This window comes from Ischnura elegans, chromosome X (assembly GCF_921293095.1).
Source record: "Ischnura elegans chromosome X, ioIscEleg1.1, whole genome shotgun sequence".
In the NCBI taxonomy this organism is placed as follows: domain Eukaryota; kingdom Metazoa; phylum Arthropoda; class Insecta; order Odonata; family Coenagrionidae; genus Ischnura; species Ischnura elegans.
This window is the reverse complement of record NC_060259.1, coordinates 109,525,666-109,537,708: the sequence shown is the minus strand read 5'-3', so window position 1 is coordinate 109,537,708 and position 12,043 is coordinate 109,525,666. Positions and strand designations below refer to the sequence as shown.

Sequence of the window (12,043 nt, the reverse complement as noted above, 5' to 3'; positions counted from 1 at the left end):
TCCGCTGATATTGCGTCTGATTGCGTGAATCTCTACGAAACATAAATATTGCTAGACAGACAAAGAGTGGACTTCATTTATCATTTGTCCTTCTATTTATTTGAAACAGTTTTTCACCCTTTCCACCGAAGATAATTGATATGACTAATATGCTTTTAGATGCCGTAATGCAGCAGAAACAGCCGTGGTGACGCCTGATGAGTGATTTTTTTGTGACGATGTAATTGCATTCGGTAACAACGACAACTCACTATAGCGACAGATTTCTCTGTTCCCAACAGCTGTCGTTATAAGGGGCTTCCACTGTATATATATAAATATATATAAATCCCGCTATCATTTTGGCACCCATTAATGAGCAAGTTGCATTCAATCTGGCATCCGAGTGTAATTTGGGGGCCGTATACCGGACGCCGGATTACAAATGTGTAAAAATCGCTGGAATCGACTAATTACATCATGTAGACCCTATTTCCTAAAATTAGTTTGGACGCCAATTTGTTAGCAATATGTGCAAATTTCGTATATTATTAGTTCGGCATAATTCCGGGCCGAGAGGCGCTGACCGCGGTGAATACCGTGCCCCTGAATATCTCCGTACAGTCTTAGCAGCAAGTGGCGTCCACTGCTTGGCAACACAGCTCTGCCTGGTTCTGCTATGAATTTCTCTTGCCTAAGCCTCTCCGAGGAGTTTTGATCCCTCAGCGGACTGTGCGGTAGCCGAGTGCGCGTCATCCCACGCTACCGCTCCAGTTTTTACTTGGTCCAAAGTCAGTTAATAGGACTTGCGCTCTGTAACTTCAATAACAACATGACTGCTGTCACGGTATTTTAATTGGCACTTAAATAATTCTTTGGGGTGATTTGAGTTAAATAAATAAGGATTAGTGTATCTGGAAAGCCTTTTTTCAGTTTTCTAATCTTTTCAGTATTAATATTTTGCGCAAAAATTCAAGAAAGAATGCCACTAATTTTATCTTCCCTAAAAGTATAATTGGATACCTATGTTCTTAATCATATAGCCACTCGCATATTTTCTTAATTACAATAAAATAAAAGAAGGCTTAATGGCAGAGGGAGGAGGCAGGGGAGAAGAGACTCACGATCTGAATGTCTCCGCATATCGTATGAATCGAAAAACTAACACTATATTCGTGGGAACGCGTAATAAGAGCGATTCTTTGACGAAGGGAAGGCAGGAAGCTTGATAAAATAAAAGAAAGTCAAAGACCAAAGGAAGGGGGCAGAAGAGGAGGGACTCTCGATCACGAGGTTCCCGTATGTCGTATGCATCGAAAAAGCAACGCTATATTCGTGGGAACGTGAAATATGAGCGGTTCGCAGACTAAGGGAAGGCAGGACGATTGAAAAAATAAAAGAAGGCCTAAGAGCAGAGGGCGGGGGCATTAGAGGAGAGACTCAAGATCTCGAGGTTCCCGAAGGTCGTATGCATCGAAAAACAAATGCTATATTCGTGGGAACGTGAAATATGAGCGATTCCCAGACGAAAAGAAAGCAGGACGATTGAAAAAATAAAATAAAGCCAAAAATCAAGGGAAGGGGGCAGAGGAGGAGTGACTCGGGATCTCAAATCTATTTTAGATAGACTGATACACTTTCTTACGGAAATGCCCCCTCAACGGAAGCAGATGTGGCAGCTGAGATGAAGAAGGACGGGAAAGGATGGATTTTTGTTCTGCACGCACTTCACTCTAAAGGAACTTACGTGCTCTAGGAACACTATTATTCAGCTTATTTTGCTTTCAACACCAAATCGCATGCATCCTTTTAACGCTTAAATCTTTTTCTCTCATAGTTCATTTCTTTATTCGGTATTTGGATATCTGAGTGTATTATTATTTAACCCGTATCTTTGCTCATTTGACAACTGTATCATTCATCCAAGAATCTCATTTTCGCTGATAAGTGTAACATTTTTACAACACTCGTTTAAAGTTTTAACTGAAGTGCATTTAATTTTATTGAATATTAATTTTACTTTATGCAATGATTTTGATATTTATTGGGTAATTCATGTCCATTTTTTACAAGTACCTACGCATAATGCTCACGTGTTTTGAGTGAAAAGCAAATTGGGTGAATATCAATTTGGAAATAATGAGATACGAGATAGAGGTTGCCACATTTAACGCGTCGATCTTTAAAAAAACATTAGTGATTCATTTTATTTTTATGTAAGAGTCAGTAGCATGGCCTGAGTATGTAGAAATTCCATACGGCGCACCTACAGTTCCAACTACCACTCTACAGGTTTGGGTGTTAGACGATTTTCGTCAGATATTCTGGAATCATGCTCCAACGTAACCACTTGTAAGAGCTGTTTGTTCCTTAACTTACGTAGAAAAACCCACGAAAATTATTACAATCCATTAATCATAGAAACTTGTACCACTGTAATTTTTGCTCCTGATACTTGTTCCTTATGAAGAATAAACTCGTCACGTCAGATTTTCTCTCTTATCATTTGTATTTTGATATACAATAATTGGCGAGAATTAAAAACATTCGCTTCTCTCATAATAACAATGGTAGTAGATCTACAAGGCAAAGTAATTCCGGGATGGCTGTGGACTGAAATGCATTCTTCGTGAGGCATTGGTTCTTAGTCCTTTAACTAACTCATTCTTTGGAATAGCTAAACATTTCTTCCCACGGCTCCGCAACCTTTTGACCAAGACTAACGCATCGTATACATAAGAGAACGAAATTTATTCAGCTGGAAATACAAACATAATTTGAAAATTAAGAGTCTCATTCCCTTAGGATCTCATCCACATTTGATGATGCGTCTTATTTCATTACAAGAAAATGGATTATTTGGAAAATCAAGCTGGTTTTTTTCTAGAGCGTGGTACCTCACAGGCACTATTAATATCACTTATAGCGGATTCAATTTATTTTCGAATTTAATGAATTTCTCGTGTACAAAAATAACTAATTAGCAACATTGCACTCGTCATAATGCAAGTACTCTCCAAGATGGAACTCAAATTAGTTTTAAGTGGGTTTAAGATTCCAAAGGTATACATCTACATTGGCCTGAAAGATTCGGAAAGAATATTTTTATTACGCACGTACGGTAAATGTGATTCATTTATTTCGTTTGCTCGTAGAATGCCAGTAGCGGCATTCATAGGAAACATAATTGCATAGCAAATATAGCAAAACATAGCAGAAGCATAGAAAATATAGCAGAAACATAGCAAATAATATCAAATTGACCCCACTGTTCAGCCTTCGGATATTATCAGTAACTTAAAAATAATGTATTTTTTTAACACTATGTGATTTTTATTATAATCATTGTTGAAAAATTCACACAAAATAAGATAAAGGGATCAGTTGAAACAATTGATTGAACTGGGGGAAAATAGCATAAAATTGTCACTTAAATCCTGCTAATAGTTCCAGTTTAAAAAATTCTTATAAACCAAGTTCCACGATTGAAGTTTCGATGGCATTTAAAATGATTCATTTGTACTCCTATTTTCCGCCTTTCATTTCTATGAAGTTCACTCCATATATTTTCTGTCACAGTTCACATTCTTAAATCGGTTTATCAGAATTATCTCTAACAAATGGAGTCGCCTTTTTGAGTTAGAAAAGAATCTTCCACGTACACCCATGCCTCGTATTTCGATTGGCGCAATTCCGATATAGCGCAAATTAATTCTTCGGGGAAACATCCCAACACAGTGTGGCCTAATAAAAAAAATTAACGCTCTCATGATAAAACGTTAACTTGCGCTAAGTACGCACAATATTGCTATAATTTCACGCTTATTAATAGTACTGCTTGCCTCAAATCTTTTTGTTTTTATATATTATTCGAAATCCATTGCTGAGCAATGGCCAAAAGCATTACTCGTCATTGAGTCCATACAGCCAGCCTATCGAAGTAATTTATCGCGTCTCCTTAACAGAATGACAATTGTTAATTTAGATCATTAATTATACTTGGAGGTAGTGGAAATGAGTTATAAGAAAGCAATACCGTTTGAGACGTAATTTATGTCGTCATAGGTTATCGGGCGATTGACTTCCAGGTAGAGGGTCTACGCTTAAGCCTTCAAGGTCATCGGTAATCACGGGGGGGGGGAAATGGAGGGGGGGCCGAGTTGCGTTTGAATAGCATCAACACACAAAAGGGTCTGCAATAGAGTCTCAAACACAAAAGCTTCGTTCCCTCTCAGCTGTCGTAGGCCCTCTGCGTCTCAGAAATACAGTTCAGCAGTAGAAGGTGATTTCGATAGAGCCAAAAACCCAGAGAAAAATGGCAAAAAATAGGAATGCAGGTAGAAAAATCATAAAGTTATCAAGGAAAACCATAAACCTAGAAGAGAAATTGAAAGAGGCAAATTGCTTTGAAAATGGGGAGCGTGAAAGCGATATTGCGCGGAAGGTTGAACTCGCGATGTCTTATTCTGAATAAAGACAAAGTTAAAACACTAGTGACCTCAGCCGCACCCACTTCAACCAAGCGGTCAACACATACAAAAAGTTCATTGTGAATCAGTACGAAAAGGCGAGGATGGTAATCGCACCGAGACAGTGGCGGTGACTCCATGGGGCCTGAGGGGGCCCGAGTACCCGCAAAAATTCGTTACAAATTTGTGGAAAAAATGTGTCAGGCTAGTCAATTTTCCTCGGAGTGTCCAGATATCGAGATTCGAGTGATCAGGGTTCTAATGTTGATCATATGACTCATCTAAAATGCTTAAAAAACTTAAATGTTGATCACCAGCATGTCAATATGAAGTTCTCTGAACCAGAAAACTATGTAACTCAGCTCCATCTCACTAATTCATTTCTTTATTTCCATTGAGACTCTTCAGCACATTATATGAAATGTGCTACTGAGAAAAATAATAAATATTACTCGTAGAAGATAAATGTCCTCAGAAAACTAAATCTTCACCACTACTTTCTTGATCTCCACATTTTCATCCCAGGGATGTTTTCAAGTTGGAATAAAGCTCATCAATACTACTGGCACCACCATTTATCACTCTAAACATGGAAAAAAAATATTCCTAAACAAATGCACTCCACGACTGTCTTCAAGATTCAATTCTTAATGGTGTGCAGCATTTCTAAAAAAACCTTTCACCAGTCCTCACATATTTTAGGGAATAATTTATATGTATGTTCGCAAAGCATTAAGAAATTCCCACTTAAGACCTTGGTCAACACATCACCGATTACACTACTATGTGACTGAAAGGATATTATCATTACTAAATATGACTAATGTAAAATTTTAATCAAGAAAAATATGCATAAATGATAAGGAGTACTTACCCCATATCGAGCAATCATCCGGTCTCGCATGAAGGGAGGTGGGGGCGGCAGGGGTGGGTAAGGTGGGTCTCCTCGCCCAAACATGCGACTCTGGAATCCGTTGCGGATTGGCCCGATGGGTGTGAACCTGCTAGAGAGCATGCACAATTAGGATAGCTATAATGAAACACTTCAGTGGGTTGGGATTATCACTGGATCACCATAGATGCATCACATTTTTAAAAACGTTTAGCAACTCTGCAAAATAGAGAGCTTTGCCTTTGCATTCTCCCACTCTTCAATAAATATTACCCCTCTTGCATCTGCTGACAATAGAGCACATAATGACATGAGTAAAAGAAAGTACAGGAAAACAAAGATCTCTCAGGGAGGCCCTAGAAGTTGTTACAACTCATTGCCACTAAGAAAAAAACAGTTCAGGAGCAAAAAGAAGATATGTACCAAAAAATAGTGCAAAATTGTCACCCTTCCTCCTCCCAATGGGATTGGTCTTTAGGCATTGCTCTGAAGATCTAGATTATTACTGCAGGTACTGGTTAGTGATGGCATAAACAATTCCTTTTGGTGAGCTGCCTCACCGGACACAGCACACTTCAGAGAGCCACTTGCATAGTACAACTCAGAAAAGCCTTTCTGGGTTGTGGGGGGAAAGAGGGGAATGGAGGAAAGGGAGGGGAAAGTAGGGAGGGGGGAATTTTAAGTGAGCTTTTAAAAATGCAAAATTTCCTACATCATTATTTGAAATATTTATTTCCAATTAATCACATCGCAAAATCACAATGTTCAACAGGTGATATAACTCTGGAACCATTTCTGCTGATGTGATAAATCTAGAGATGGGTCTGTTCTGGTACATGGTTCTCGGTACTGCCGGTTCTTGCCTGTGGAACCGGTATCGAGAACCTATCGCATAAAGTCAGTACTTTGGAACCCGCTCGGAATGGTGGCAAGGATTTGAATTTGCCGACCGTAGCTGAAAAGGTCAGCTGCTTATTCAAAGCCAAAAAAGTTCTTAAAAATTAACGAACCCATATATTACTTTCTGATCGCATTGTTTTTTTCTTTCGAGAGTTGCTCGCTAACATGCGCATGGAGGGGGTTTGTCAGTTTGATACTCTCGCCAACATTGTAACGTTTCCATAGCCACTTTCAAACGAGCTGACTTTTCGCCTGCCACCATCCACAGCACAGCACCATTCTTTAAACTTGCCATGAGTTTCTATGTCAAACGAGTCGAATTGCACCGTTGACAGCATGGTGCTCAATTCAACCCGGTCCCGCAATGCGCCTTCTAAGGCATGAAATGCAGACAATGCTACATTGAGGCCGCTTTCAGGCAATACATCTTTCGCCAGCTGCAGTGAAATTCAGTTGGCTTTCAGACGAGACGACTCTCTGCAACCCCGTGTGCCGTGCCGTGACCGGCGGTCGGCAGAAAATCGTTCAGTCTAAAAGTGGTCTTATCATTGAATAACGTACATATATTGATGCATTCCGAGAGCTTGTTCGTAAGATAATAAACCTACAACCTAAAACCTAGCTGAACATGGAAAAGTTTGGTTATCCTGCAGAATGCAACACTGCATTACAATTTTGCGTTAACTCGTGGCAGCAGAGTTTATCCATGGTGTCGCTGCATCAGCGTGTTAGGCAGTTTATAGTAAAGGTTACAAGAACTGTGACAGTGAAGCATGCTAATAAGTTGTCAATTAAGGTAAAATTTTAAGCTTCATCGCAGAATAAAGAATATATTTTGAACTAACTCACAAGTTACTAAATATCAACAGGAGATGCCAGCAGGAGTTGGGGAAGTTTCACTGTTGACCTGATGCTATGCAGTATGTTAACTGTGCTCCAAGCATAATTCATGCGGGCCTTCAAAATCAACATCGACTACTACTGTTTTCAGTGAACCCCTGTTCAGTACTGGAGGCAATATTTCTACCAGAAAAGAATAAATAGTGTAAAAACGTTCAATTTTAAAAATAAAAAACCTGGAGAAAGAACCAGTGGCTGCCTGATGTAATGTGACAAATCAGTCAATCATCTATTCTTTAACAACGTGGTATTTAAACTGTTACTTGGTAAATAAAATTATGTAGACGAACCTAAGTTTTTTTTACAGAGCTTTCCTCCTAATTAACATCTTTAGTGAAATTATTTTCGTTCACTTCATGTGGTTGTTCATTTAAATTTGCCATTAATTCAGATAACAAGAGTTCATTCCTGGAACCTAGTATCGAGAACCGATTGGGGAGAACCAGACCAGTTTCAAGAACCGAAAAAATTTGAGAACCATCTCATCCTTAGTTATATCTTTCATGGAAAATGGACAATAAATTCAGTCTCCTGTGCGTAAGAGATGACCAAAATTTAAAAAATTCAATTCCATAAAAATATTCTCCCCAAAACTAAATGACCATATTCTGGCGTAGGTTTCCGCGGCATTGCTCATGGTCAGTGCTGATTTTCGGGTTCCTCAGCCACGTTGGTTGTTTTTGGATGACAACAGTTTCGGGAGCCATCCTCGGGAGACGGGAAGACGGGAGCAGGATGGCTCCCGAAACTGTTGTCATCCAAAAACAACCAACGCGGCTGAGGAACCCGAAAATCAGCACTAAATGACCATATTTTCAAAATCATAATTCATTTCCTCGATTAATCTCAGTTGTTTGTACAGGGCCATGTTCTAATTCATAGGGTGCATGCTATGCTCTTGCACACTAGCAGCTCTTTCTTACTCCGATAGACAGTAATGACACCACTGTTAAGTGGCAATTCCGAAATTGAAAAAAGTTGACAAACAATTTTGAGGCAGAGATCAGTACGTTAATTGTGTCTTTCTAGTTGTGTGGCAATACAGTGGAACCCCGATCTATCGTTCCCGCATTGATCGTTTTCCCACATCCATCGTTTGACGAAAATGAGACAGTGTTTACAACGTGTTATTTGTGGCTAATAATACCAGACACATTGTTTGAATCTTCCCCAGGAGATGGAAATACTATTGGGAGAAGCTGAGTGCCCTGGGATAGTTACATTAGCGCATTTCCCAAGATCCGCTATCCCCCTCAATTCAGCACTCACCTCCCCCCCTTTGAAGCTTTCCTCTTCTCCGGAACAAAAAAAAGGTCCCAGCTCATGCAAGGATCGTATTACAAAGACCTTAGCTTCGAAAAAAATATCAAGTTACACGAGAACAATAGAATCGTGTTTCACGCCTCTCCGATTCTCGCCCACTGAATTTTTTTCAGCCAATGAATCACCTACAAGCCCAAAAGGTGTCTAACAATGGATTTCGGCAATTGCTATTATAATTTTATTAGATTGAAATATTAGTAATGTGCACGTAATTCAAAAGAGAATGATACCAAACACGACATATTTCTAACGTTATTTAAGCATTTTAAGCAAGGAAATAGTTGGAATAATACGATGGTGATTTCTAGCGAATCTGGATATCCTCGCAGCTGATTGTGAGCTTCTCGGCAGTTGATGCAGCATTTTTTTTCGAAAACAGGGTATCAGGTTACAAATTACGAGTTATGCTACAAGTCTCACTTGTCAAAAGCGATGCCTTCTCAGGATATTTTGTTCATCCCTACTAGCAATCCGAATTCATCTGCTCATCTGGCGCTACGCTAATTAGAAAAGAATGGATAATTTGCCTTATCTTTAGGACAAAAAATTTCATGGCACAGTCATATGTTAATGCTTCACCCTCTGCAGTAAGCTCTGCTTACGCTGCACGCAATAGTATTAGTGCCGAATTTCACCTCGTACAGTTGGTTCCATAATTTGCAGGGTGAGTTGACTTCAAACCAGCGAGTGTTTTCCGTGCGGATTCAATAAAGTCCAGTTTCATTTTTATTAGTTATATTTTTATTCGTCTTCGGACCATGGCCCTTCCGAAGAAACAAGTGAGAGCTTTAAAAGATGGACTGAAAATAATTGAAGACAAAGAAAAGAATCCGGGCTAGAAGCACGTGAATATTGCTGAACGCCTCGGGTTGTCCGCTAGCACATGACGGCAGGGGTGGGGGTAGAGCGATATACCTGGTGAAAATAAAAGTGGGATGAAGCGGACGAAGTGGGATGAAGGGCTGATGATTAACGCACATTGTTCACGCTTTACACATTGCCTCAATCATATTAAAAATATCATAGTTAGAAAGGAACATTTCAAATAATAAACAATTTTTGACCTTTTGATACATCTCACAACCAATCACTGCGTTGGCGAAAGCGGCTGTTTTAGGCATAACATGCACATTGCTCTCGTAAATATGTGTACTTGAAATGGCATTTGATGGATAAGAATTTTTAAATCAGACAGAAATCCATAATAGCAGTGAAAATGCAGAGTGGAGTGCAAGCAATTTTTATCAAGGTGGCGTGTTCCTTTAGGATATTTGAAAGAGATACTAGTCGAATCAACAATATGACCTAAGTGGTTCATGTAATAATGTTCCTGTAATCAGCAAAAATCTTCTTTGAATCCATTAATAAATATCATAATTCAAAAAATCCAGCGTTTCCTGGAGCATAAGCAACCTTGTCAAACATTCCCGCATTGATCGTTTTCCTGCATTCACCGTTTTTTTCATCCATCCCCCTGAAAAACAATAGATCGAGGTTCCACTGTATTTTATTGCATTAAATGGAATTGCAGAAGTGATAACAAATTAAATTAAGCGACGGATAGTGGCTGCAATTGTGGCCACAACATTACACAATAAATTTATTGAATATAAATTAAATTAATCTGATTAAATCTGTTGTTTTTGCCTTTTGCCCTTCTCCATCACCGCTTCCAACATGGTTTCTAACTTGCATAAATAGGAATTAAATTGGGGGTCCAAATCGTTAGCCAGATCAAAATATCTGAATGTTTGGAGGGCAGCGTATACTTCTTTTTTATTAGGTGAAATTACTTCCTCACTTTCATCTTCGTCGTCACTGCTATTATGACTAGTCCCGGCCGCTGCTTTTACCGACGTAGGTACCGGCGTCGCATTGTCGCAAGCCTGGAGATCATCGTCTAGGGCAATATAATCGTTTGATGTTGCACTCTGTGCTCCAGCTTTTTCCAAGTATTTTTCAAAATCATCTTTTAAGCCTCTAATCTCCTCCGCGATTTCATCCGCTGCAGCTTCCTGAAGGTATTACGTAACGAATCAACCATAGCCGTGATATTGTAGCAGTAGAATTTCTAGTAGGCTAGTTGTATCGATAACCAACCTCGAGAACATTCTCATGATGCGCTATCAAAGGGAATTCGTCCGATTTCCAGCATTTTCTGATTGTAGTGGAGGAAATCAAGTACGTCTTTGAACCGTATTTCTGCGATGAAAAATAACAATTTTATTAACTTGACCATTTTAGCAAAGTTAACAAAATCGTTATTTCTCATCGCAGAAACACGGTTCAAAGACGCACTTGATTGTCTGATTGGCAGGAGTGCGGTGCAAACAATTATTTCTTGATGATGGCATTGATTGATAGACTTTCAAAATGCAGTCAGAGCGGTCACTTTTGGGGAGGGAGGCCCCCGCTCAGATGGTCGAGGAGAGGGGCCAGCGAGGGTGAGCTCGTCGAGGAAAGGGTCCCGGATTAGGGACCCTTCGAAGTGCTTCGGCAAAAAGTAGTCAAGTAGTCTTTGAAGTACGTTCACAGCAGCCTGCCTTGCGAACGTACCAGGTACGTTCACAGGAGTGCAAACGGTTAAGTAGGAGTGTACGAAATACCCCGCGTGACCTTCCTGACATGTTAAACTACGAAGTATTGTCGATGGAATGTTTACGAATAGGCACGTAAATAGGGGCATTATGTCAGTCGCGATATTTTTACTGAACTCCTACTTCCCTTAAATTCCCTCCGTGAGGTTTTATGCGAACCCTTTCTCTCCAAAGTTGCACTATCATTTACGATTTCACACTTTTGATGGACCACAGTCGGAAGCGCTTATTTTTCTAGCTAACTACGCCGGCGTAACTAGTGCAATTTTGCCGGGACCGCAATGTCACTTTGTATAATCAAAAACTTCGTAAAATCCTGCTTCGTATCATCGAGAGTTTACTATACCAAGTTCCCGCAATGTAACAAAAATACTTCAGTCATCAATGATCCCTTGAAGGTACCCAGCACTTTGCAGACACATAGATCCCACAATGTTACTTAAATGAGGCATTATATTTAACTGTCTAGATGATATGCTCAGGCAGAATATTCATCATTTGTTTAATCACATTCAGAGTGGCCAAATGAAGTCATAAAGAAAGAGGATAAACTGCTTCAAAACGAGAAGTTGAGTAACGGATGACAAGCATAAATGCATCATCATCAGCAGGGCTGGGCTGTCGATAAAAAACAAGTATTTAAATGCACATATTTGAACTACGTTTGTAATTTTCATTTGGTATTCTCTCATTCTAAAATAAAAAATACATTAGTAAAATACTTTTGTAGTAGCTCTGATAACACTTAACAGCTCTGTTACATTATGCTTCAGAGATTACTTCATCAGAATTGTCTTCTTCATGTTTGCAACTATCCAAGGCAGGCTTTTTTTTAAAGATCTCTTAGGTTCCATACAAATGTATTTTGTATAGAGATGTGCGAATAGTATCCGAGAATACTCAAATACTAGAAAGTATTCAGTATTCGAGATCTCGAATAATTATGCTGAAGGTACGCTCTCGAATACTTTGAATTTCGTGCC

General features: G+C 39.4%; 1 protein-coding gene across 3 annotated transcripts in view; it reads right to left on the bottom strand.

Annotated features, from left to right (window-relative positions):
* Positions 1-12,043, bottom strand: part of LOC124170739 (RNA-binding protein lark-like) — a 55,637-nt gene that overhangs the window by 31,161 nt on the left and 12,433 nt on the right. For 2 of the 3 annotated variants that reach the window (XM_046549647.1, XM_046549648.1), the window contains one exon: positions 5,323-5,452. In XM_046549647.1, the coding sequence (XP_046405603.1) occupies positions 5,323-5,452 (130 nt within the window). The remainder of the gene's footprint in view (positions 1-5,322; positions 5,453-12,043) is intronic. The other variant, XM_046549649.1, reaches the window with a different exon arrangement.